The sequence below is a fragment of the Manduca sexta genome, chromosome 18, assembly GCF_014839805.1.
Source record: "Manduca sexta isolate Smith_Timp_Sample1 chromosome 18, JHU_Msex_v1.0, whole genome shotgun sequence".
Lineage (NCBI taxonomy): Eukaryota > Metazoa > Arthropoda > Insecta > Lepidoptera > Sphingidae > Manduca > Manduca sexta.
This window is the reverse complement of record NC_051132.1, coordinates 1701965-1729497: the sequence shown is the minus strand read 5'-3', so window position 1 is coordinate 1729497 and position 27533 is coordinate 1701965. Positions and strand designations below refer to the sequence as shown.

Genomic DNA, 27533 nt, shown 5'->3' with positions numbered 1-27533 from the left:
TGATAATTTTGCGTGGTAATTATATTTACTATACTAGCATAAGACTAAATAGTTACTTGTGTCCTCATTTATGTCACATAAAGTCACCAATATGCTAGTCAAATAAATTAGTATACTCAGAAACTTACCAAGATTCACCGCTCGGTGTCCAAAAATATATGCCTGTCGATTCTGAATTGGCGAGGCCTGAGACAAGATTTTTCTGCAATCGCTAATAGAAACCAAAAAATATATCTATGGCAATAAATATATATGGGAATTATTTTATATGTTATATTATAAGTCTATCGCGAGGATGTGAAAAAGCCTCAGAAATTTCAGTCGGTATGAGGGCGGACTTTACTTTTTTTATTGGTGTAGGCAAACGAGCAAGTAGTCCGCCGGATAGCAACTGGGATGTATAGCGATGCAGCAAATTCATTCCAAATTAGCACCTAAATTAATTACCTATCCAAAAAAATACGATAAATTCGTCCGTCCATTACAATCAAATTAACATTCCTACAAAATTAACCAACTAATCCAACACAATTACTGAATTGTCACCGAAATATAAACTCCTATTAATAAATCTATTTACGATCCACACCGACAGAATGATAACGAGCCTTAATAATTGCTTAAACGACAGAAACCAACCAAAATGGAGTTCTGATAAATAGTCTAACGAGAAACGGATAAAAAAACATACCAAAAAAAGGCGGGAATCGACGATTGTCACGACACACGCTTGACTTTTTGTCTATGCTATTTTTAATTTGACGGAACGTTTCCTTAACACGTTCGGAAATTATCGACGTGGTTATTTTTTTAATTCGAATGTTTGCGGACAACTAAACAATTGAACTAAATAATTATTTTAATGTATCTCGTCGTACGTACGTAAGTGAGCTATATAATTATAATTATTATTAGCGCTGTGTTGAATGCAAGTAGACAATAAACACGGGCTTTCTTCAAGTAATAAAAATGTTTAGGCTAGGCAAGCGAATTTCGGCACATATTTTTTTCATACAACTGTAAAGCAAAACAAGCAAACCGCTCTCTTAATGGTAAGCAGCAGAACCACTCTGAAACAACATCAACACCATCAAGAAATTTGAATTATAAGTACTACGTGGCTCTCATCCTCTTGAGACGTTCAATGCTAATAGCCTGTTTCAGAAGTTTTAAGTAAATTTTATTTGACAGTCGTCGTATTAAACAACTAAATTAGATAGTTCTCATTTTATTACCATTTATTTAGGAGCATAGATTAGAGTGACTTTTGTATTTGGTCGGCTCATACATTTATTTGACGAGAAGCGATTACTCAGTTGCGAAACAAGCCCTTAGTATTATAATGTTTAGTGGTTACACTATCTCACATACCATGACAGTAGATACTTTATGCTACTTGGTGCACTCACAAGGCAATAATAATGGAATAACAATATTAATTCTTCTCTGCAAAACAAAAGCCGATGTAGAGCATCTAATAGCTTTAACATAAACGGTAACTAACTTTTGTGGAATTATATTTATTGTCTAGCTTTCTATTTTAATTTATTTATTTAGGAAACATCATTGACGTGTATTCTATAGATATGAACGTCCATGTAAATTATTTGTTCAAAATCTGAACTAAAATATCAACCAAAACGTCACTGTTATAACCTATTTAATCAATTGAACACCAAATAATTTTAATTATTAGACTAATATTTATTATTCACACCCAGGTTTACACTTAGACTCGAGTTCGTATATTGTGAACACTATCGATGTTGAAATCATACTAAAGTCAGGTGTACGGATTACAGTACAGTTGAGTGGAAGACAATGAGTGTACGGAACGCCAGATCTAGTACGTAGTGAATATATATCGATGGGAAACATACAATAATTTATTCCTATGCTAAGTTTTTTTACAAGACATAAGATATTAATAGTTACCACTTATAACTCTGTGATACTAACCTAAAAATATTTTCCTGATATCAAGTAAAGTCGCGTGCAACAGTCAGTGTAGTTAAACGTTTTAAACAAACGGACGAAATGATTAACGCGATGCACTCACAGAATCGATAAGTTTCGATTTGTGAGTTTATTTCTCAGTTCATCGTGTCATTACTCAAACTGTAAGGCACGTGGCGTGGTCATAAGCGAAGCGAGAGCGGGAGCGTTTAGCGTATAATAAAACCTAAACCTTTTTAGGGGGAACTAAATATAAATTATACTTTGGCAATTTTTTTCTTTTTTAAATTATGGCAGAAATAACCCCACTGATTCTAATCTTAATAATATTATAAATACGAATGTTTATATAAGTGTTTGGATGTCTGTACGTTTGTCAGAAAAAAACGCAGAAACGACTCATCGGATTTTGATGAAATTTTCCCCACGGGTAGACCACGTCCTAGATTAATACATAGGCTACTTTTTGTCCCAATATGTTGCGCTAATGAGAATTAATATATTTTTTAATCTAAAATTTTAAATATATGGCACTGGTGTGGCACAGATTTAGCGACTTTACTAGCAGGAAAGGCTTTCAACGCGGACGAAGCTGCAAGACATAGCTCGTGGTTAATACAATTAATCAATGATAAATGCATTAACCTAATCTTGTTTTATACAAAGTAAATAGTAGAGAAACTTCGAATAAAACTTATCATTTCAAAAAAAAATCGCCATAACAATTTCCTGTGGGTCTATCCGTACCAGGCCAGTGTATGACCTGAACCCTTAGTAATAATAAGTTCCCAGCAGTATAGTACACCATAAAGGCCAGTTATATCAACCAACAGCTCAATATTGACAGATAATTCAGTTCCTCAGTGAAACTCAGAAACCATTACCACATTACTCTGAGCATAATATTTTAAATCATAAGATCGTTAGTCAAAAACGAAAGCCCCACTCAGACACGAAATCATCGTAACAACACTAAAATATGATTATAAAAAACCAATAAACGCGTAAAGGTATCTAAAATTAAGTGCATTAGTTTATTACTCACAAAGGGACAGTCGTGTACGGAAGTGCTTGAATATATTTTTATTTATGTGAATACTAATTCCAAATCCAATCATTGATTCTTAATTTTTTTTATTATTATTTAAAAAAAAACAGTATTTTATCTTTATTACTATCTGTTTATCATACCAGTTGAACTACAAATTACGCGGGATCAATGTGCCTATTAGTTATCTATACTTATAATAAATCTGTAGAGAGGTCAATTCTGTACATGAAATATATTTCCAAAATAACTATCAGGGGGTGATTAGGGATCGATACTGTTGCCAAAAATGCAATTAGTAAAATTTTTGTCTGTCTGTCTGTCTGTCTATCTGTCTGCCTGTCTGTCTGTCTGTCTGTCTGTCTGTCTGTATAACCGTTATAGAAACAAAAACTACTCGACGGATTTTAACGAAACTTGGTACAATTATTTGTCATACTCCTGTGCTGGTTATAGTATACTTTTCATCACGCTACAATTAATAGGAGCAGAGCAGTGAAGGGAAATGTTGGGAAAACGGGAGAAGTTACTCCATTTTTTAAGATTCCGTCGCGTGTGTAATCCTAATGGTTAAAGCTACACAGAAATCATGTATGACGGAAATGTTCTCCTTAAAATTATGTAAAAAATATCCCACGACAGCATGTGTCTATCTTTTATGGTTGACTCACAATAACACGTGTAACTCCCGATAGCTTAGCAGTTCGAAGCTTTCTTATTATATTTGTCTACTCTTACGTTTATAACACTCTCAGTCATCCCTAATTAAAAAGTTAACATTATTAAATATTCCATAAAAAGAATCATAGAAATCGGTATAGAAACACCAAAGTTATACATGAAATACGCTAATAATAAGCCATCTCGCGTGAATACTGAATCCCATCATCAGACCCTGACCGGACAATCGGACCACCTGCATACCACCATACATTAAAAAAACATCCCGACAAATTGAGCACCTCCTCCATTTTTGAAGTCCGAAATCCACGCGGGCGAAGCTGCGAGCGGAAGCTAGTTCATTAATATAAGTATCCCAAACACCTAAACACCCTCCTGAATGCCAATTCCTTTTTTAATTCTGCCCAAAGGATTTCTGTAATTTTAGGTTTTACCGAGGGGCAGTACACCATGGTAGTTTTTTTTTAATACTCTCCTAAGAAATTCTTCTATAATTTTAAGTGTTTACGGTAGAACTCAATAGGAGCTATGCTACAACATCAATATTAAAAGTGTCCAACACTTTTCCCCGCGACAGTACATCTGTCAGCACGAAGCGTAAGTGCGGCCGGGTTTTAGCGAAACAGGCGATAATAGACCGAGAACGCTACAACGGATGTGCTCACCAAATATTAATAACTTGGGCACTCAGCGCGCGGCCTTGGGGGACGCGGCCCCCAGTGGCGCACTCGGCGTCGAATTGATCGATTGTAGTATTTATATTGTCTTTTCAGTAATGATATCACATGCTTAATATGTGTTAGGTCAAAAATGCACTGGTGGTAGGCCTCTCATGTGAGAGTCCGCCTGGGTAGTCAAAAGAAATTAGTTATTCATACGCATATTGAATTTTTTTTATAGACAAATATCCATTTTATCTATTTACGACTCTCCTACCTTTTTCATATAACATTTCTATACATTTTTACACACTTTCACGTAAGGGTTTCGCTTCCTTTTTACGACCGCACCTCTCACAAACGGTTTTGTTGTATCTAATATAAGTATACCTACTGACATAATCATAGCGTACCCTCATAAATTATTCACAATGATTAAGTACAAATTAATAAAAGGCTCTATATCATAGTTACGTTTGCTTTGTAATTAATTGTTGGTAGATTATAATTTTAATTTGTCTTTTTTTTAATATTAACATCACTTACTAATTTGTGAATGTTGTGTACTACTATAATTGGTACCCACGTCAGAATATGACCTTTATGTTATAAATAAGAAATGTGCGTACTGTTGGAGAACCTTATTAAAATAAATAAATAAATAAATAGCTACTAAATATGATTGCACTATAAAATCTCAGCTAAAAACTAATAATCTATGCCCTTGGGTACCTCCCTGCCGGCCGTCATATCGACACAGCGCGAAGAGATCCACCGACGACAGTTTTACAACAGCCAATACAGAACTCCATTTAGTGAATGCTGGTAAATATTTATTACCAATAATACGAAATGTTTATTTTTATACATCATGTTATTTTCAATGAAATCCAGTAATACAGTTTAGTGTTATTTAGGAGTTTGATCAATTTAGTTGAAAGTTTTTTTATCGTCTGAATTTAGCAGTAAGGGCCTTATTCCGTCTGCAGTGGTATATCCGTCTTTTTTCAACTACGGGCGTTCTATTCGAAGGATAGCTTCGATATGCGTATAATTAAGAGTCAAAAAATCCCTTATTTACCTATAAAGCCATCCATTTCTGATATCGAATATCGACACGAATTCGCCGAGGTGAGACGACAAGCTTTGATAACTGAATTGAGAATTAATTGTTTTTTCCAAGAAGGTCTATAGTAAAAAAAAGAATACAGTTTTATACCCTAATGGTTGGTGTCTCATCCTCTCCCCCAGCGACCGTACTGAGTCGAGGTTACCCGTTAGTGGGTTGTCCTCAACATGGTCGCCTAATTTTCGTCTAAGGTTGCGTCTGCAGCGCTCACCCGATAGTCCAACGTGTTTGTATAAGCCAATCCTTGCCAGACTCACAAAGATGTCGGGTTAAAACAAAAAACAGATTTATATGACAATGGTTAAAACAAAAAACAGTTTTATATGACAATGGTTAAAACAAAAAACAGTTTTATATGGCAATAGTTAAAACAAAAAACAGTTTTATATGACAATGGTTAAAACAAAAAACAGTTTTATATGGCAATAGTTAAAACAAAAAACAGTTTTATATGGCAATAGTTAAAACAAAAAACAGTTTTATATGACAATAGTTAAAACAAAAAACAGTTTTATATGACAATAGTTAAAACAAAATACAGTTTTATATGACAATGGTTAATTGAAACAGAGGTCTTCTCCAAATTCGCGCCTGAAAGCATAATCTATTACCTAATCATGAGTACGTTCTTAGGTTGTTAATTACTGTCTTTATTTCTCTTCCTAATGTCATTACCTAATTAATATCCGTTTTCAATTATCACTTCTTAATAAAATAATTAAGGAATAAGTCTCTAATATATAATACACTACAGAAGCATCAGAAGATGTTATTCCTTAATTGTATTGTAAATAGTCTGGTTTATTTTAAATCAAGTGATTTTAAGTTTTTTTTATTACTGGTCAAAGAAGTGTAAGAAACGTTTCTAATCAGTGTATTTTTCAAGGTAATGTATGGTTTCCGTTACATCAGATTAAGCGCCAGTTAGGTACTAATTACCTTGATACCTGGATAATGAAAAAAATGTTGAGACCTTAAATCTAGAAAATATATTGATATGTGTGTTTAATTTATTTGATTCTCAATTTATTTGTCGTAAGGAAAACTGAAAGAGGTAAGTATTATTTAAGAGAAATTAATAGCGTTTAGTACGCTGTAAAACAAGATTTTTATCACAAACGTTTTGAAAAGGTTTAAAAAAACCTAGTTTTAGTTCGGTATGTTTCAGTATTTTTACTTCGGTATGTTTCAGTATTTTTAGTTCGGTATGTTTCAGTATTTTTAGTTCGGTATGTTTCAGTATTTTTAGTTCGGTATGTTTCAGTATTTTTCCCGAATGAAAGGTACCCTGACATGGAATTTATTAGGTTACGAATACGCGGTGCCAATCAATTTAAGCCGAAATTATGCCTTCCTACAACCTTTGTAAGTATCTACATCAGATTTACGATCTATTTTCTGTTTTCTTGGATTCAAATTCAAGTATACTTATTAATAATCACCTTAAAGCCAGGTTACACTTACAACTTAACATAACATAACATCACGAATTTTATCCCCGAAGGGGTATGCAGAGGCGCAACTTGGGCACCCACTTTTCGCCAAGTATGTTCCGTCCCATGATGTGATAGAGGGCGAGCCTATCGCCATATCGGGCACAAATTCCAGACTCCGGGCTGATACTGAGTAGAAAAACCCAAATATCACTTTGCCCGACCCGGGATTCGAACCCAGGACCTCAGAGCGCTATTGTACCGGACGTGCAATACAACTACGCCACCGAGGCAGGCACTTACAACTTAATATTCAAAATAATTTATATTGCGAAAAAACTACAGGTAAGTAAGTAGGAAGATAAAAACGAAGACTAAGCTTAAATGTAGGTCTTTTGTTATTTTTCACCAGAGTAGGAAAAGTGAATTTATGAAGAAATAAGCAGAAGATACCTACTCTCAGTTTAATTTACTCAGTTACATATAGTCCGTTTAGAAAGAAAACGGTCGTGGGATTTGAGGTCGCTTCTGTGCTTAATTACCTCTTTTGTTTAGTTTTGGTATGTTTCTATACAAAAATCCTTTAAAACAACACGCAAGATCATTTATAACAAACAAATACAACATGACAAATGAGTTAAACATTTACCAAATGGCGGGGAAGGGTTACTATGTAAAATTCGAAAGTTATTTCACTTTTCGGCCACTCTTTAAAATTTGTTTTTTTTAATATTTAATATAATTGGATTACCTTTGTTATGATAGCCAAGTGATGATAGGTTTTAGCAAAACCAAATTTATGATTTCTCTACTAACAAACATTATCCTGTGTACTACGCCTCTTTCAAATCACTCAATAAAAATCCGTCTGGCCGTCTTTTCTCACCGCACCGATAAGAAATTAAAAAATGTAAGTATCTAATACATTTAAAATAACATTATTTTAACTCGCAATGTAAAGAAACCAATAAATTAGTGCTGTTACAATATTAAATAATAGTAATAAGTATAAAATAATTTTGTTTCATTTAAGGTTATAGCTTAAGGTCCATTTTTCATACATTTTGTTTCACCTTTAATCTGGGTAACTAAACAAGTATTGGCAAGTAAAGAATTTAAATTCACGTCTAGTTAGTGATTAGTTCTCGCAGTTGAAAGAAAAACGTAAAAATAATTAATATGCATGCATATTTCGGCCTTTAAAATTTCGTCGTATAAAATAATCACTAACTAGACGTGAATTTAAATTCTTTACTTGTCAATACTTGTTAAGTTATCCAGATTAAAGGTGAAACAAAATGTATGAAAATGGACCTTAAGCTATAACCTGAATGAGTTTTACTTTAATTTGTGGTAAGTAGCGTCATCTAATACGAAATAAGAAACTAATTCATGAATATAATGTTTTGGTAATTTAGTGACATCTGTTTATGAGTTACAAATATAGTTTACTACTATCAATTAACACAAGCAGTGACATCTAGTACAAAAATTGTGTACTACTAAAGCATGTATGTTGCTCGTAATGTGATGTCATGCTGCTTAAAAATAGCAACACAAGTTTAAAAATTTAAAATAAGTATTTTTATATAAATAATTTGATTGTAATGGATTAAAATATGTAAAACAGGTGAATATAAAAAAATAATTGTGACAAAAGCTTCCATTATGAATATTGGCTGTTCAATAAAATAAAAATGTTCATGTCCAAATGTCAATGATAGTGCTGCCAGTAATAAAAACGGGAAATCAGAAATAACTTGTCTCAAATCCTCCATTTTCCCTTTGTAACTAACCGGTGTTCAAAACACGTGCTTACGATCAAGTTACATGGAAAACTTGTACGATCGGGATTGATATTAACCATTAAATATCACTAAAAAGTGCCCCGCGTGTCCGACGACAAATAACACATAAAAAAACAACAGAATGAACACGGAAAAGCTTAAAAAACTACAGTCGCAAGTCCGCATCGGCGGCAAGGGAACACCGAGGCGCAAGAAGAAGGTTGTGCACGTTACCGCGGCGACAGATGACAAGAAACTCCAATCATCACTCAAAAAGCTGTCGGTGAACACCATTCCCGGCATCGAGGAGGTGAATATGATAAAAGATGACGGAACAGTGATACATTTCAACAATCCAAAGGCGCAAGCATCGCTGGCGGCGAACACTTTCGCGATCACAGGCCATGGCGAAAACAAGCAAATCGCAGAGATGCTGCCCGGCATCCTGAGCCAGCTCGGTCCGGAGGGTCTGAATCAACTGAAGAGGCTCGCGTCGAGCGTGGCCGCGCCAAAACCGCTCGACGAGGACGATGAAGTGCCTAACCTCGTCGGAAATTTCGACGAAGCTTCCAAGCAGGAGGCGAAGGAGGTGATCACCAACGATAAGGAAAAGGAGAAAAAACCAGAATCAGAAACCAAAGCTGACAAAAAAACCGATTAAATAACCGACAACAGAATGGTTTAGTTTTTAATTATGCTCACCCCACAGTGATGGGTTTCCAAAGCCGAGCGTGTCTCAACGTGGTTTTTTTTATAATTTAGACATCTTGTGTTCCTAAATAAACGTATTTTCGAATTGTTTTAGCATTTATTGTAAATCGTGTTTGTGTTGGTACAGGGGCACTTTTTAATTTAACTTTTTTATTAGTTCTATGATGGCTTTGGAAACCTTGTATTCAGCCATTTTTTCTGAAGCTTCCATGATATGCACTATAGTTTACGATGGGATGCAGAATGTCGATTCTCTTAAATAGGACCTAGTTAAGTGTTAATGAACCTGTTGTTGAGATTGGCAAGGTACATTTGGATTTCGTGACAGCACCTACTAAATTATAGGAATATATTATTTTGATATATATAGTAAAAATAAGGTGTATGCACCTTGTATTTTTTAAATAATGGTATTTTCTAAAGTTGTTGATTCATGTCCGGTCATGCTTTCTCATTTCAAAAGAAGTTTAATGAAATAGGTTTATATTAGTCACTGGTAGCTCTGTAGGTTACAAGAGCTGATTGTATAATACAACAACAAAAAAATGTAAAAATATGTACGGTTAGAGTTTTGGTATGTGAAAACATTAAAACTTTGATCAAAGGAATTTGGCTTTTATTTTATATAAATAATAACAACAATACAAACACACACACACACAATACATGATCCTGATACACTCAATACCAAACTATATGGTAATTTCTATAAAGAGCCTGATGCCACTATAACACTTTGCTAAACTGGTCAATCATACACTTATTTCACAAGAATCAAACCTGTACTCTTTCGCACTGGCTCATCACCAAGTGATTAATTGCATCACCAAGTCATAAGTTGTAATTGAACTCTGTGTTTAGCTGCAATTACAAATTAACCTATATGTAATATTGGGAATTCTCTATCTAATCACTATATTCATGCTGATGTCATCCAATGTAACGCCCAAAAATACTTTTAATAAATCATTGCCTTTTAACAGCACAATTAAATGATTTATATTTTTAATTAATTATAGGTGATGAATGACTCTTGTATTTTTAAATAAGGGATCTTTATTTGAAGGGATTTGTATTTTTAAATAAGGGAGGAAACTTTAGGGACTAGACAGTAGGGTACTAAGGCTGTATACCTGAGGGGGGTCAATTATCAAAAAAAAAAGGAATAAAGAGTCATGCAGTAGCGTCAGTACTTTCATAAATTTAATATTTGACTGACATACATCTGGTTAGCTATGTATGACTAATATAATCTAGCTATAAGTACCTATCATATTTTTTCCTTTCATCAAACCTACCAATTATTTGCCATATTGTGTCAGTGTATGTAAATATTTTTTTACTATCAGGTAATACATTCAGTTATTAATTTTACTATTCTGGTAAAACTTTAACTAGACGAGAATTTGTATAGTTTTTTTATTTAGTGCCATAGCTTGAGATACGAGTCCCCCATTTAGTTACCCTGGTTATAGCCATGTTATTAAATTCAGTCACAAACGAAAATATAAAAATACCAGAGTTAGTATAGAAATCAAAGAAACATAAAAGCAAATAAGAAAATCTCGCACTTTAAGAATTTAAATGGTCTATTTTTCATCTAAAGTGCGCAGTTGTATACACACCAACTTTTTTCCATAGACTCCGCGGGCAGAGATCTTGCATCTCAAAGCTATAATATAGGTATTTTAATATTTAGAATCTGTAATCAAAAACAAGAGAATAAGTAACTTATTGCGAGGTACAATAATGTAACGCTTCCTATAAGTAGATAGGTTGAGTGATGACCTACGGAAGTTCGAAGGCGGTCACCACATTGAACTGTAGGACATAGCTTTGGTTGCAGATTGCGAAGGTTAATAAATTCGATTAAAAACAATATTATTAGATTTTTGACTGTTTAAGACTTAAGTCTTGCCGACAAAATGCCGTAAATCACCTTAAAATAATCTTAAGTCATTTTAAATTTCCTTAAATACACTCATTTGAAATTATACTGTATCAATAATACTATAGAGGTTAAAACCGCATACCACTCTATAAATGGTAAGCAAATAGAAATATAGTAATTCGCTATGTTGGTCAATGCCGTGAGCCGTGAGTTACGCCTACAGAATTAATTTAATTAAGTATAGCAAATACTCCTATTGTTGCCTTAAGGGGGTACATTTTTTATGGAAATTACTACGTTGTTAGGGTAGGTATGGAATATATTCCACGGTATACCTACTGTAGGTATAGTTCGTACACACGTCTTTTATTCCTGATGGTTAGGCACAAGCGCAATTAGTGCACCCATTTTCCGCCGTGTGTAGGTATTCCGTCCCATGATGTGATCGGGAGCGAGCCTATCGTCATACAGGTACATATACCAGACTGCGGGCTGATATTGAGTAAAAATACCCAATATCACTATTCTCGACCTGGAATTCGAACCCATGACCTTGAGCGGTATCATACCGCGCACGCCATACAACTACACTACTGAGGCAGGCCTATTATCATAAAAAAATGTTATCGTATTGCGGTCTGTCCATGAGAACGGATATAAATGTGGTTATAGGATTCTTATTAACACAAAAAAAAATACAAAATATCAAAATTAGTAAAGTACGTATATTATTGATCAAAAACATCTGTAGCAATTTAAAAAAAAATATGCCTATCCATTCAGACTTATAAATTCATTAGATTTTACTTGAGACTGTCCACGTGATAGAGTTTTCCGAGATAAAAATCTCAGGATAGAAAGTAGCCTATGTCCTTTTTAAGGTCTTAAGCTATCACGATACAAACTTTCATAAAAATCCGCTTGTTTAAATTTTGGGTTTGGGTTTGTGGCGTTCAGACAGGCAGACACATGCCTAAAATATATTTTTTAGATCTTTTTAAGAGGAACAATTCCGACATACATAATGAGCGAAAGTTACAAATATTGGCATCCAATTCATAATTTTAAATGAGGGACTCTATTTACGTGTCGAGATCCTTTGTATCGACCTAGGCCACCTAAGTACACTGAAATATTATATGTGCAAACATAAACGCAAAAAAATATATTAAATATCCCGTATCTACATAATACAAAAGAAATTATAAAATAATATTGAATAAACATTGTTATTGACTTCAAACGTATATCATCACATTATGTACATTGTACCTACTTTTCATGAAATATTTATCATGAAGCATGCATGACATGTGGAGATGAATATTATTTACTGATTGAGATTCATGCTCTCATGATTGATTATTGAACGAAATGCAAACGTCAAAATCATCTGTCATACAAATACCAAAATAACTTTTGCCAAGATACTTGTAGGCAGATAATTCCAGAGGAAATACGACGAATTCTGTATAAAATTTCGCAGTTTGTGTTTACAAATTATTATGATAGCACGTCCGTGGACTGATGATCTACCAAAATGCAGGAATACTTGCGTCGCGTCATATTTTTCGCGACTGGGAGGAAGTTTGAACAACACAGATGACTATCTGTGTTTTTATTGCCAAACTGAAGACAATTTGTGAGTAATAATCGAAATTATTCTCTTACAGACATTAGATGACTTGTAAATTTTTAATGAGTTTTCATCTTTTAAAAATATTTTTCTAACATTATTTTTTATAGTAATATCAGATATACCATTATTGGGTATTCATAATAAGTAGTATTATATTGTATTTAGTAATAGCTTCAAATACAAAAAAGCATAAACCTCATATTATTTTGTTACTCTTTATTTTTGTAAAGAAGTTGACAGGAAAGACATTACTAAAAATATTAAAAATTGTTTTATCTTATGTGGCTTCCAATGTACTGTATGTAAAGTGGCGCATTTATTAAATTTGCAGACAATTTATACAATTTTAATCACACATTACATTATTACATATTAATATTTTTAAATTTAATTAATATACTTGTAATTATCAGCGATATGTTACTGTGTTTAGAAATGTAATGACTTTTATTGTCCATATTCTAAATAAAAATACAATATACAAATTCATTGCATAAGGTAGACACCATGTCATTGATATATAAATGAACTTAGACATATTAATAGCAAAAAACCCAAGAAAGTTTAATCTATAATTATGTCACACCCAGCTGCCTGTATGGAGTATTTGAGCCGCACAATGGGCTGGAGGCAGCTCGGTTCATCATGCAGAGAATGGCTGCGGAGATCCTGTTCCCGCCCCCCTCTGCAGACCAGCACAACCTCATGGCCACCACAATAATATACAGTGATGAAGAAATAAGAGATAGGCTGAGGTGAGATTGCAACTTTATACCAAAACTGAAACTGCACAGTTCTTTGAATTTATTGGAATTGATAAAACATGAAAAGTGGGTGCCCTGGTTGCGCCCCTGCGTACCCCTTTGGGTTTAAATGCATAATGTGTGTTTGTTTTGTTTTATTTTTTTTAAATCACAAATTGTCATCCTGGGAATTTATTTCAGAACCCCATAGTTTATAAGTATGTATGCTACTATTAAAGGTACATGGCTGGATGACGTGGACACTGTTTAGCCAACAATGTAGTAAAAAAATAAGATGTAGTTGTGGCAGAAACACCTAAACATGCATTTTCATATTTTGAATTGTATATAGCCCAGTTATTGAGTGCGTTTTATGAAAATCAGTAATAAACAAATGATACTGATTTAAACTACTAAGAGTAACAAAAAATTTTACTACCTCCAAAAACCACTGTAATATAAATATATTTTTTTATATTATAATCAGATTTAATTGAATCCTTAAAGCAATGCAAAACATAATAAAATACTGTGATATACAGTATTTAGTTTAATTGAAAGTTTTTACTACTTCGCTCTTTTTGGCGACCGCCGCACTTCGGCACTGTAATCGGTCTAGCTCCTAAACGACTTCTCAGCCCTCATTATGAAACTTCGCAGGTATTATCTATACAATAGTAGCTATTTTTAGAAAAAAAAAAAATATATATATATATATTTTATTATATATATATATATATATATATATATATGCCAACTTTGTGAAATTCAAGTTTGAAACTTTCAAACATATTTTTTTCAAAGAAAAAAAATCATTTTTCAATTTCCAATAATACAATAAAAAAGCTCATTAAATGGAGTATTTATTTCATTGCTTTATTTATTTTATTGTAACATTTAAAGACTTGATAATTGGATTCGAAGTGGCGTATACCAGCCGGCCAGTCAAAACTTCAAAGTCTTTAAACTCGCTAACCAGACTTTATACTTTAAAAATGTTTTGTATCTGGATCGAGGACATATACAGATATAACATAATCAAATATTACGAAAATCTGAGACATCGAGTTTTTTTGCGTGCCCGCTTCACGTGGTATGCCCCATATGTTAAATAAATATTTTTTTGGTTTTGAGTGCTTTTTGAAGTTGGATTAATTTTTGTAAAAAGTTTAACTAGTATTTTTTTTTACTTTTCCGTGTTGTAAAGAAATGTACTGCATCTGTGGTGTAGATCTAATGCGCACTCGGCACGATTATCGAGCGGATGTGTTATATCTCTGCCTACCTCTGAATTGAGAAAAAGGTGTCATGCGATCTATGTATGTATGAAATAAGATATGGCTACAACAAAACCTAGTATAAGAACATCACTGCAAAAGTGCAGGGCAAGCATAATTCGAAATTTCGTTTACAAGGACGACACACTTATTCCAGTTATGTCGGTTTAAGAACCCAACTACTAAACCGATTTTATAAATATTTAAGTGGGTTAATCTGGAAGTACCTATATTTTTAAAAAATAAAGAAACATATTTCCAAATTGATTAATAAATGATTGAGTTAGAAAATATTTAAAAAAAAAACAAGTCTAATTGAGAACCTCATCTCTTCTTTTGAAGTCGCTTAAAAACATTCATATCAAATAAAATATACCATTTTTTTTTCAGAAATGCATTTGTGTCAGTTGAGAAAGCATACATAGAGAACTATGATGGCATGATAGCAGAGAGAACCAGTCTCCAATATCAACTGCAGACTTTAAACGAAGCACAAGTAAGTGTCTCAAACAATAATATGTCTTTTATGCGGATTATTAGTTTTATTGTTATGAAATAATGATTATTTAAGTATTTGTCATTTGCTTGTTTGTTTTTCGCATGTCTGTTTGCCTATCAGTACAGGCATTCTCCAATCTTTTCCATCTTGGTCCCTTGATTCACTTTCTAGACCAGAGGTTCCCAAACTTTTTATTCTCCTAGACCATTTTCAAAGTTTTGCGGGTTTCGGTGGATTTTTTGCTTTCGCGGAGAAAGTGCTCTACCATTACCGCCTAGCCTACGCATGGGACGGCTGCACAGTTATATTGGGGTCACCGTGCCTTACGAGCCCTATTAATATTATCTACTTACATTGATAGCTGAAGTCAAGCCAATATTTTAGTTCTTCACTATCAAACACGATAAATTTTCGTCGACCCCCGCTTACGAATTGTAAACCCTCATTTTTGGTCCCTGGGGGTCCACATGAACCAAGGAATCAATGATCTAGACCAGTGTTTCCCAACCTTTTTTAGGCAATGCCCCACCTTATCATTTCTAAAATTTCATGCTCCCCATACATAATTTTTAATCTTTAAAAATTGTTTTGTTCCTTAGGAAATATAAATGATAAGTTTTAGGAAGAAATCACTATGAAATTGTTATCAAACATCGTAAGTCAAATTTCAAAACATATAATGAAAAACTGATAATTTTGTTTAAATTGCCCCCCCTTATCTATGAAATTGCCCACCTGTGGGGCGTGAGCCCCACGTTAGGAAACGCTGATCTAGACAAATGGCAAGGACAACCTCGGGTAGATTAGCAATCTTGTGAACAAAGTTAATTTTATAAATATTATACCATCCCGATTAGCAAGTCAATTTACCAAAAATGATTTGGACTTTCAACTGTAACTCATTGCTTTCTTAATATATTATGTAATACTAACTGTGCCCGCGACTTCGCCCGCGTGGATATCAGTGTGTGACAAAGTTTTTCTCTTCAGCAGTAATCGTTATATTTCATTCAATTTGCATAAAACCGTAATGTACTATAAACCTAAACCTTCCTCAAGAATTGCTTTATCTTTTAGTAAAAAAAGGATAAAAATCCGTTCAGTAGATTTTGAGAAAATCGATCACATACAGGCAGCTATCGTCGACTTTGTTTTATAATATGTATAGATAAATAAATATTGTATACATATCAATGTTGCATATTAAGTAAAGGCAATGAGTCATAAGTAATTCCTATCTTATCTCATCACAATCTTCGTTATTAAACTCTAATCCTATATTTGAAGAGATAATTCACATGAGTCATTCTTGCTTTTTTTTCCAAAAATGTAAGCTGTTGCATTACTGATCCAGTCTAAATTTAACCACAAGTTCCAATGTATTGTTTCCGGAGATCAAATGGAATTAATATTTAAAATTACACATCCTATATTTATATCCACATTTGGTGAAAGTAAACAATTTCTGTTTCTGAGACTAACAAAAATTGAAAACAGAGTATCTAGTTTCGAAACTGACCTAATTTTATGTGGGTGTACAATTTTTTTCAAGAACCGAGACACAATACTGGCTCGTTTGAAGGAGATAGACCAGCATTTGTCCGGAGGTGCCACGGTGGTCATCGCTCTGGTTCACAATAACAAATTATTTGTCGCCAATGTTGGTGAGTAACTGCCACTCTAGGCCAGCATGTTTGGCCAAGATCTAAAGTCCCTCGATAGTAAAGGTCAACCGTGCCCAATGCAGTAAACTATAAAGTATTGTTGATTTTATTTTTCCTGCTCGATCCATAAGACCGGTTAGTGCCAGCATGCACCGGCTTAAGCCTAGATTGTTGATAGTATCAAGGTTTAGTGTTCACGGTTCGTTCAATTCATTCATTCATTTGGGTTAATAAATTGGGTAGATACCTATTTTTATGCCTATAATTTCTTTAGGAAAGTAGACCTTAACGTCATGTAGAGAGAACTCTTGTAATAGCTGTTGTTAAATTTTAAGGTGAGACTCGAGCACTGTTGTGTAGGACGGATGACAACTCAGTATTAAGAGTGGTGCAGTTGACGGTAGACCACAGTCTCAACAATGAGGATGAGCTGCTCAGGCTGTCGCAACTTGGCCTGGACGTCAATAAGTTGAGGAATGGTATGTTTTATATGTAGTTCAAAGCTAGAGCTTTTGCTCGCGATTCTGACTGGATTTTCTTGAATCGAATTGATAAGATATAGCTCAATATTATGTTATTCTGCGATAGTCTACTATTATCTGTCTTTATTCCTATCCATTATAGGACATTCATAGGAATAAAACATACATGGCAATTGTGTTGCAGATGTGACCAAACTTCAAACCCTCCAGAAGATACAATATTGGAAAATTTTATTAGAAAAATTCATGGTTATTTGGCTTAGGAATTTAGCCAGACCCAATTTAACCTATTTACGCTGCTATTAAAACTAAAAGGCGTAATGTACCTGTTTGTTATGGTATTGTACTTAGATTATATTTAATTATTTTATTATCACGATACTAATATTATTATTTATCACCCCACAGCGCAATACCTAGGCAATCAGACAGGTACTAGATGCCTGGGCAACTATCTAGTCAAAGGGCTTTACAAGGCATTTCCTAACATAAGCGCGGCCGCCTCCGAGCCAGTAGTGGCAGCCCCCGAGATACATGGACCTATCACACTCGATGAAAGTTGCAGGTATATTCCATTTTTACACAATTTGACTTAAATGTAAAACATTATTCTAAAAAAATTATAAGGGTCTTTGAAATTGTCTATATTAAAAATATCCTACTGGCGGTAGGTCTTTCATATGTGAGTCTGCCTGGGTAGGTACCATCGCAATGTCTATTTCTGCCGCCAAACAGCAATGTGCAGTCACTGCTGTGTTTCGGTTTGAAGGGCATTGTAGCCACTGTAACTACTGGACATAATAAGACTCAACAGCTCATGTCTCAGTATGGCGAGCGCAGTGGAATACCAAACAATATTTTGTAATTCAAGGTGTTGGTGTTTCTCCTGTTTATGGTCGGTTTTATCGCTTACCATCAGGCGAACGGCAAGCTCGTCTCGTCATTCAAGCAGCAATAAAAAAAAACTTTATAATATCCCTGCATATGTTATACAATTTTATTGTGGGTATTTGATAGATTACGTAATGTGGAATCACAGATATTTTATCAATTTCCATTTTAGTTAAATTCAATTTATCATACGCCTGTGTAGATTAATATTCATAAATAAGTAGTAACTAGGTACTGCTTTGTTTGGTATGCAAGAGCTTTTGTAATCCGGTTTGAAGGACATTGTAGCTCTATAACTACTGGGAATAATAACACTTGACTTCTAACTTCTCAAGGTGACGCGCGCCTTGCAGTAACATAAAGAACTTTATAGAGATTTTTATTTATTTATTTCGAAGTTAACAAACCTATTTTTACATTTGAATATATCATATGGTATTCACGCTAGGCATATACACTATAATTCGTTTATATTTTTTTATTTGTATGGTTAACATTTATAATAGTAACTAAAGCGTGACATGACAGGCAAAATGCCATGGGTTTTAAGGGGCCAAAAATGTTGTAATATGTGCTACATTTTTTTTGTGTATTGGGACTTAAAATCACTGGATAAAATTTATAAAGGTACAGATATTTCATGTTCTGAATATTTTGCCACGAGCATTTACTGTGCTACTAGCAGTCATAGTTTTTAAAGTGGTAATCGAAAAATTAATTTCGTCATTGAATGTCATAAAATTTATTCATAAATTTCAGATTCCTCGTGTTAGTCAGCGCTGGTGTGTTCAAACGAATCCAAGAGACGAAAGGCAGCAGTGAACAAACCAACAAAGAGCTCGCGCAGATCATAGTAGAGAACTTTAGGAAGCAAACCGACTTCAGAAGAGTCAGTCAGTCAGTCCTTGAGGAGATTGAAGAAGAATTCGTCTCCTACTGCGTCAAAAACAGCCTTACACCGAAATCGAATACCCACGTGTCTCTGCTAATAAGGAATTTCAATTTCCTCCCACCAGCCGAAGATACTAACCCGATACCAAAAAATCCGTCAGTCCGCTTCAATCCGATAGTTCAGTCCAAATCAAACACCTTACTGAATGAGATCGATTCGGAAGTTTATTCATCAGGAACGAATGAGGGAACGAATGATTCAATGGCGGATACGAATCGTTCGATGGAGTCGTCGTCGGATATTTATCCGAGCGGTCGTTTGTACGAGAAAGATAAGAAGATAAAGGGTTATGTGGATTTTTCTTGTTATTATGAGAATGTGGCGAAAGCGCGTAGGAATGGTAACTTGCCGGATTTTATTAAATAACTAAATTTTCTCGCGGCTTCGCCCGCGTAAAAGAATTTTCCGGGATAAAAATCCCGTTTTATATTTTCTCGGAATAGAGAGCAGCATACGTCCTTTCCAGGGACTCAAACTATCTCCATACCAAATTTCATCGAAATTCGATGATAGTTATTGAGTTTATTGCATTCAGACAGATGCGGTGGGGGACTTTGTTTTAAAATATATATTTTTAAACTTTTTGTGAGGATTAGTTCCGTAAAAATAAAATAAAGTATGTATACGTTTGGTCCGTTTGTGTAACATTTTTCATTGATGCTCCGCTCCTATTGGTCATAGCGTGATATTATATAACCTATAGGCTTCCTTGATAAATGGGGTATCCAACACTAAAAGAATTTTTAATCCCACCCATTAATTCCTGAGATTAACGCGTTCAAACAAAGAAACTGTTCAGCTTTATATAATTGTATAGATTTTGTTTAAGTCGGTCTGGAATTCTAGTACTAATATATTACCAGAGCATAAAGGAGGCTACTTCTACGAAACAAAATTCTTTAAATATAAAAAAAAAGTCAGTCAATGTTTTTCCGCTTCATATAAAGTATTTCTGAATGTAATTAAAGATTCGATGTATTAATTTCCATCACCATTTAATGGACACACCACTAAAAAATTTTGGGAAATAAATAAACTTTGAACATAAAGTGGTACTTATAATCATAAAACTTGTGAAAATTTTAATGTTTCCAGTTAATATTTTTTTATTTTGTAGATATTTTTGTGAATAAATTGATTGCAAAATAATGCATAAGATGGAACCTTAGTTAACAAAGTAAGTCAAACTACATGAAGGGTTTTGAGTAAAATGCTTTTAATCTTATTATTTTATTAATGTTTCTGAGTAAAAGAGTTTTCCGGGGCAAACTAGTCACTACAAATGCTAAGCGCCATAAATTAATGCACTTTAAAAAGTATTAATACTGGACTCGCGAGGCACTCTCACTCCAATATAAGGCACTTTGTAATTTATTACTGAAACACTCATGTTCAACTTACCGCCATTTTCAATAAACGATCCCAATCGTCTTTTTTTGATCTATATCCAAAATTGACCAATCAGAACAAAGATTTTTTGACACGATTGCATACGAGTCATTGATTGGTTCATTCTCGGAATCGGATTAAAGATTGAGATTAGGTACGTTTTAGAAAACTTTTCCATAATTTTACTCCAAATATAACGATCACATAACTGCTATGCTACGACGCAATGCCAAAATATGGTGATTTATTAATGTATTAGCCTATTTGGTCTCCTCATTAAAGGGAGTCTACTGGCCATCTTAATTCTAAATAACAGGGTTCATTAATGCCTTATAAGTGTTGTAAAATAAATGTACTATGTATTGTTAATAAATGGTTTAATAAAGACAGACTATTATTATTATAACAATGCATTAAACGGGCTTGTAGTCCAACTTGCTCTCGAGTTTCTTGTTGTCGGCCACCTTACGGACCGCCTTCATCAGATCCTCCTAGAATTACATCGATAATAAGAAATACTAGTGATAAGAAATACATTGTCTATGAATGGTGGGCTAAAGCGTTGACTGTTCTCGAACATACTTCGCTGATAGATTACAAATTTGATAAATGGAGTGAAAAGGGACTGATCTTATGATTACTAGATTGTTTAACTGAATTAATGTTATTTAAAGCTTGATTATTGCAAGTGTAGTAAGAGTTTATTTGAATATTTCAACGTAACCATTGTCCTTAATTTATCCCTCGGATTCCATTATACAATAACACCATTAGATGCACTTCAGTTCTGTTTGGTGGAAGGATATATTTTATATCCGCCCAGATAACGAGCATGTACACAAGGCGATAAAACCCGCCATAGTGACCCACGTAAGTATTTGCGTTCCAAGATCAGCCTGTGTATATCCGGCTCCAACAGGCCGGCATAATTGTGACGACTGTCGAGGGGTAATCATCTCTCGTCAGTCGACGTTCTTTTGGACCCCACTCTACTTAACATCAGGTGCAGTGCAATTTGCTGTGCTCATATTAAAAAAAAGTGACAACTTGAATTGTATTAAAATGACAGTACCTGTATAATATACTCTCTCTCCGCCCTGATCGCGAACAAGCCGGCTTCAGTGCAAACGTTCCTGAGGTCGGCGCCGTTGAACGTGTCGGACAGTTTCACCACGGCCTCGTAGTCCATCTCGCCGTGCTTGGCGATAGGTGCCGCGTGGATCTTCAGGATCTCCAGTCTGTATTTATGTTATATTAGTTTTTGTTATATGATGGAATATTTTTTACCTAAAATACATGAGCACCTAGATTTTAACAGAGTTTCTTGTCTGAGAGAATAATGTAGTTTCTCACAATTAAGACAAAGTTATATTTATGGATGGTTTATTATAAGTAATGTAATATAGATTATATTGTTAGATGTAAGTGTTTTGGCCAAGTGCTGTAAACTTTGATTGAATATATAAATAAATAAATAGTATAGTAGGCGTTGTGGTGATAAGACCGCCTATTGTTGCACTAGCTATAATTAATTAGTACATATGTTTTTTTCTTTTCCTTATGTGGTGTTCAGTTAAGAATTATCTATCTATCTATTAGATAAGATAGAGACCAACTAGTTAAACCACCCCATTCAGAATGAAGACTTAAACCTCACCTAGCCTGCTCATTAGGCAGCGGGATCTCAATCTTCCTGTCCAAACGTCCGGGTCTGAGCAGCGCAGGGTCGAGCGTGTCAGGTCGGTTGGTCGCCATGATGATTTTCACCTGGCCCAAGGAGTCGAAGCCGTCCATCTGGTTCAGTAGCTCCATGAGCGTGCGCTGAATCTCACGGTCAGCGCTGGTACCTTCTGAGAAACGTCTGCCTCCTGGAAATGGAAAAAAATTGTACATCAGTACGTACATACATACTCACACCCTCTCTATATGGGCAGGCAGAGTCTAAAGACCATTGCTACAATCTTATTTATTTATTTATTTATTATATTTATTGTGGTACACAGGTAGGATTAAGGTGTTATACATTTATATTACAGTACAGCTATGACCCGCTATAATAGCATACAACAATTTAACATTCTAGAGAAGACAGAATACATTCTATACATTAACATCATCAAGATAATCTTGACACAACTATTTTGCTTGCCTCTTCTATATCATACTTCACACACATTTTCACTGGTTAAGGGCACTCTTGACTTCACGCCAGTGCCGCTACACACACCTAGCGTGTGAAAATGGGGGCTACGGGGTTGGTGTTCACAAAAATAGTTTGTTCGCATTCTGTTATGTATTAGCATTAGTATGTTTACTCATTTCCTTGGCACTTGTTGATAAAAAGTGTGACTGAAGTGGATAGAAGAAAATTTCACTGTCACTGTCAGTTACAAAGCTGAATAAACGCATTCATCTACAAAAATATGGTGTTTTCTTAAACATAACACATTGTCTTCACAAAAAAAGTGTACTTTGCCGCGCTATAGTAGCTCTGACCATAACCCGTTACAAGTACAGTACACCTGCTGTGTTTTTAAGTGTGCAAACATTGCCCCCTTAAAAACACAGCAGGTGTCTGGGCCGCAATCAATATATTAATATAAGGCTATTTTGAGTAGCAACCTATGGCATCAATCTCGTCCATGAATATGATGCAGGGCTGGTGGTCGCGCGCGTAGTTGAACATCTCACGGATCAGACGCGCCGACTCGCCTATGTATTTGTCAACTATGGCTGATGATACCACCTGGAAATTACAATATAATTACATACTTCTTATGAATATATGAATATTTCTCAATTCAAACTAGCTGCAATTAACAATTTAATTAACAGGTTAAATAGGTATCCAAAATATCTTATTTTCGAGGTGAAGAGTATTGAAGAGGTGTTCCTCTTGTAGAAGCATTGATGTTACAAAATTAAGTTTATACTAAACAGTAAAGCAAATAAAACACTATTACAGTTAGTGTTTCTAGATGACAGCATACCTTCAAGAAGTTGGCATCCAGTTGTGAAGCGACAGCTCTGGCCAGCAGAGTTTTTCCCGTACCAGGTGGGCCATACAGCAGGCAACCCTTTGGTGGAGTGATACCGACGCGTACAAACAGTTCCGGATTCAGAAGAGGCAGCTCAATAACCTGGTGGGAAATGATATCATAATGTAAATTAAAGCACAATGTAATGACTCTTGAATTCAAACAAGCGAGGTTACTAAGATGTATTTATTTTACATCCAATCGTACAAGCTTTAACAAATCTGTTATATTAAATTATATGGATAGTTTAAAGAAATTAATCTTAATGGATCTGGTTACCCACCTCTCTCAGCTGTCTGATTTGCTCCTGCAGACCACCAATGGCAGCATATGTGACATCTCCAGGGTCTTCGTGGCTCATGTTGTATACTAGAGGATCCACCTGGTGATACCATAAATTTTATGTGTTTTTACTAAATAAATAATCCTATCTCCATCAGCTGCAAAAGTTATGTAGCTATGTTCAGGCAAAATTTAAATTTTCAGAATAGCTTATTATTAAAATTACTATGTAATTTGTTTTTTTTTGCACCTTGAGTAACATTTACCGTAGTTTACCTTAGCATAAGCAGAATAATATAGGGTCATCAAGCACTGTTTTCTGCAGTCCTGAGGGTTGTGACCTCCTCATACCAGTATCTACTGTGTGATGTTTTGCATGCTATGGATCCCAACTGTTGACCAACTGTATGGCGTCATATACAGTGGTGTCCAGTGTGGTGCAGATTTGACTAAACCATTGTATTGGCTTGCATGCACATGCTCTTTTCCCCTCTTCTTTTACACATAAAATGTGGAATCTATATATATAAAAATGAATCCCTGAACGGCTTGACCGATTTCACTATTTTTTTTGTTGTGTTTTTTTGTCAGAAGGTTCTTATAAAAGAAAAAATTCAACAATGTCTGTCGGGTCAGCTAGTAAGTTATAAATATAACATGGGAGTAATAAGGTTACCTCTCTAGGCAAGTGACGCATGATGGTAAGTGTGGTCATGTCCAGTGCGACCCTGGTGCCTCCCTTCAACTTGTTCTTGTCCAGCTGGCGACGGCAGCCCACCACATAGCGGGGACCATTGGTTGCTTTCACTATGACTGGAAATTATTTCCATTTTGTTAATTTTATGTGATGTTTTGTTGTTGAAAGAGTAAATTGTAAGGCCTTACCCTTTTATTAATACAAATATTTGTGAAAAATACGAATAACACTATTTGCTATATTGCTAAATAAACAGATTGTTTAATTCATACAAAGTTTCATTATAATGTAAAAAAAAGTTGTTAATGTAGAATACACTTCAGACTCACAATTTTACATATTTTAAGGTAACTTTACTTGTAGTAATGTGTGTGGATTGAAATCAACAATAAATAAGTTCTTACATTTCTCCTCAGTAAGCTGTTTGAGCACCTCGCCAACAATCTGACCGACACTCTGCAAGGCTTTCAGGTCATTTTCACTTTTGTCATACTGTTTTGTTAGGTCTTTTAGCTGGTCTCGCACTGAAATAAATTATGAATAAATATAATTCATTTTTGTAGAATGAATTAATGATGACATGGGATCGTACGAATGTATAGTAGGGAAGATACTAATGTTCTTAGTAGTACTTGTTTGAGATGACATTATTAGGATGCCTGATTCTGCTACTACTTATGAAATGTATACCTGTGAATTCTTCAATATTAGTGGTATAAGAGTATAGCTGGAGTTTGTTGCATTATCACTGAAAGTTATTAATTACCTAATTACAACTACACAAAAATATACCATTGGAAAAACAGTTCTATCAAGTTAACCTATTTATTTTTCCATATATTCCATATATAGGGTATATTGTAAGAAGAAATAGATTGTTAAATGGTCTTGTATTGATGCTAAAACATACAAATACACAAATATATAGTTTATATCACAGTAATGTTGTTGATGATTTGACAATTTTCGGCCATTTGTTCAAACTTACTTGCTTTGAGCCGCGACTCGACTTCTTTGTGTTCCATCAACTTCTTTCTGTAATCTTGGAACGCCTTTTCTCTCGGCGTATCCACCGCGGAAGGTCCGGCAGGCATTTTGATTCAAAATTGTATTATTTATATCCGATTTAAACAATTACTGGCAAAATTTACAATTCACTATTCCAGTTTGGCATTTGTGATTTGACAGAATTTGACAGCATCAATCTTTTTTTTTTTTTTGGTTTGATTTACTCCTTAAGGAGAAGGCAAAGGCTCTCAGCCATACAGCCTAGCATCAATCTATAGACAAACAGTTTAACTTTTTAATTCGTCCAGAAATTAAAAAGCGTTCAGTTCATGAAACTGCATTCCTTTTAGGTTTTGTCAGATAAAAATATTTGCGAATTCCACCAAATCGCCAACCAAAAACCGAAAGCTTCAAAGCCCAATAAGGCCGCCGCCGCCTCCGCAGGCAAGGCCTCCAAGCCGGCTATCAAGAAAGCTTCAGCCGACAAAAGTGAACTCGATATACAATCGCACGAATCGAAATGACAGTTTCTACTTTTAGATTACGAGATTTATAATGTTGATTAAAATAATATGTAATAAATGTTTATAATCTACTAAATCAATCATTGCATTACCAGCTCTGGCCATCACCAGAAACGTCCTAAATTGCCATCAATATTTAGGTAACACATGTCTGAAACGTAAAAATAAAATCAATTTTGCAAAAAAAGTCCATAATAAAATGCTGCAGTATTAGCTTCAGGTTGCCATATTTGGAAATACCACGGAAGCAATAATAACATCGAATTTCAAATCAATCGGATTTGTGAAAGTAGAAAATAAGCTGACGCCTGAATAGATCTTCATAAATTATATCAGTTAAAAAAATAACTTTAAAAACAGTTACCACACACCACCGATATCACAGACAGACATATAACAGGTACACACTTACAACGCCAATATTTTTCCATTGGGAGCTATACAAAAAAAAAAAGGATTTTTAGGCAAAAACCATCACGAATGAAATATAGGATTTAATAAATTCATTTGAGTTTCGACGTAGAGGATTGATTGATCAACAGTAAACATTTGACTGTTACGCTTTGTATTTGGATATATATTTTTTAATTTCTAAGGAAGGAAGAGGTGCTGCCCTTTCTTTGTACCACAAGACGAATTTAAATAGTGATAATTTTATACTTGAAATAGGCGAACCCACAAGAATATCAACAAACATCTAGTGTTATATAACTTCTGAACGCAATGACAAAATGAAACAATAACAAGTGCTTTGTAGCCTCGCCGAGATTGAGACAGATAAAAATAATATCGTAAACGCTTCCTCACAGAACAAAACATCACGCCGCGGTCGCAATTTGCTATGAAAAATTTAAACTTTATTAAAGCTTACTGTAGAATGTTTACGACATTATTTCAAGAGAATCGCAAGTTTACGAGCTATTTGATGTAACTATCAGCGTTCTTGAGTTGAGAATATCTAGGTAAATTATGATGGGTGGCTCTATAGTCTAGCTTATAATCTGCATAGGTTGAAGTCTGAATGAAATCATCATAAAGATTTCGATTTTCATTAATGAACGGTCGCTTGATACGTGAGAAATTAGTTACAGCAAATAAACTTGTTACATTGATTCTAGCTATCAATGGTTTAAGGAATATTTTGATATTCAAG

At 34.4% G+C, this 27533-nt stretch overlaps 3 protein-coding genes across 3 annotated transcripts; 2 read left to right on the top strand and 1 right to left on the bottom strand.

Annotated features, from left to right (window-relative positions):
* Nucleotides 1-8661: 8661 nt before the first annotated feature.
* LOC115447624 (transcription factor BTF3 homolog 4) lies at nucleotides 8662-10012 on the top strand. The gene has a single exon (XM_030174781.2). The coding sequence runs from the start codon at nucleotides 8836-8838 to the stop codon at nucleotides 9352-9354; it is 519 nt and encodes a 172-aa protein (XP_030030641.1). The 5' UTR covers nucleotides 8662-8835; the 3' UTR covers nucleotides 9355-10012.
* Nucleotides 10013-12686: 2674 nt separating this feature from the next.
* LOC115447620 (TGF-beta-activated kinase 1 and MAP3K7-binding protein 1) lies at nucleotides 12687-21216 on the top strand. The gene is made up of 7 exons (XM_030174777.2): nucleotides 12687-12937; nucleotides 13525-13689; nucleotides 15345-15450; nucleotides 17006-17117; nucleotides 17453-17596; nucleotides 18008-18164; nucleotides 19250-21216. The coding sequence occupies exons 1-7, from the start codon at nucleotides 12801-12803 to the stop codon at nucleotides 19806-19808; spliced, it is 1380 nt and encodes a 459-aa protein (XP_030030637.2). The 5' UTR covers nucleotides 12687-12800; the 3' UTR covers nucleotides 19809-21216.
* LOC115447621 (26S proteasome regulatory subunit 10B) lies at nucleotides 21192-26073 on the bottom strand. Its single transcript, XM_030174778.2, has 9 exons — nucleotides 25837-26073; nucleotides 25253-25372; nucleotides 24828-24964; nucleotides 24153-24251; nucleotides 23822-23971; nucleotides 23454-23577; nucleotides 22489-22699; nucleotides 21904-22069; nucleotides 21192-21322 (listed from the first exon to the last, which is right to left on the bottom strand). The coding sequence occupies exons 1-9, from the start codon at nucleotides 25940-25942 to the stop codon at nucleotides 21245-21247; spliced, it is 1191 nt and encodes a 396-aa protein (XP_030030638.1). The 5' UTR covers nucleotides 25943-26073; the 3' UTR covers nucleotides 21192-21244.
* Nucleotides 26074-27533: the final 1460 nt, after the last annotated feature.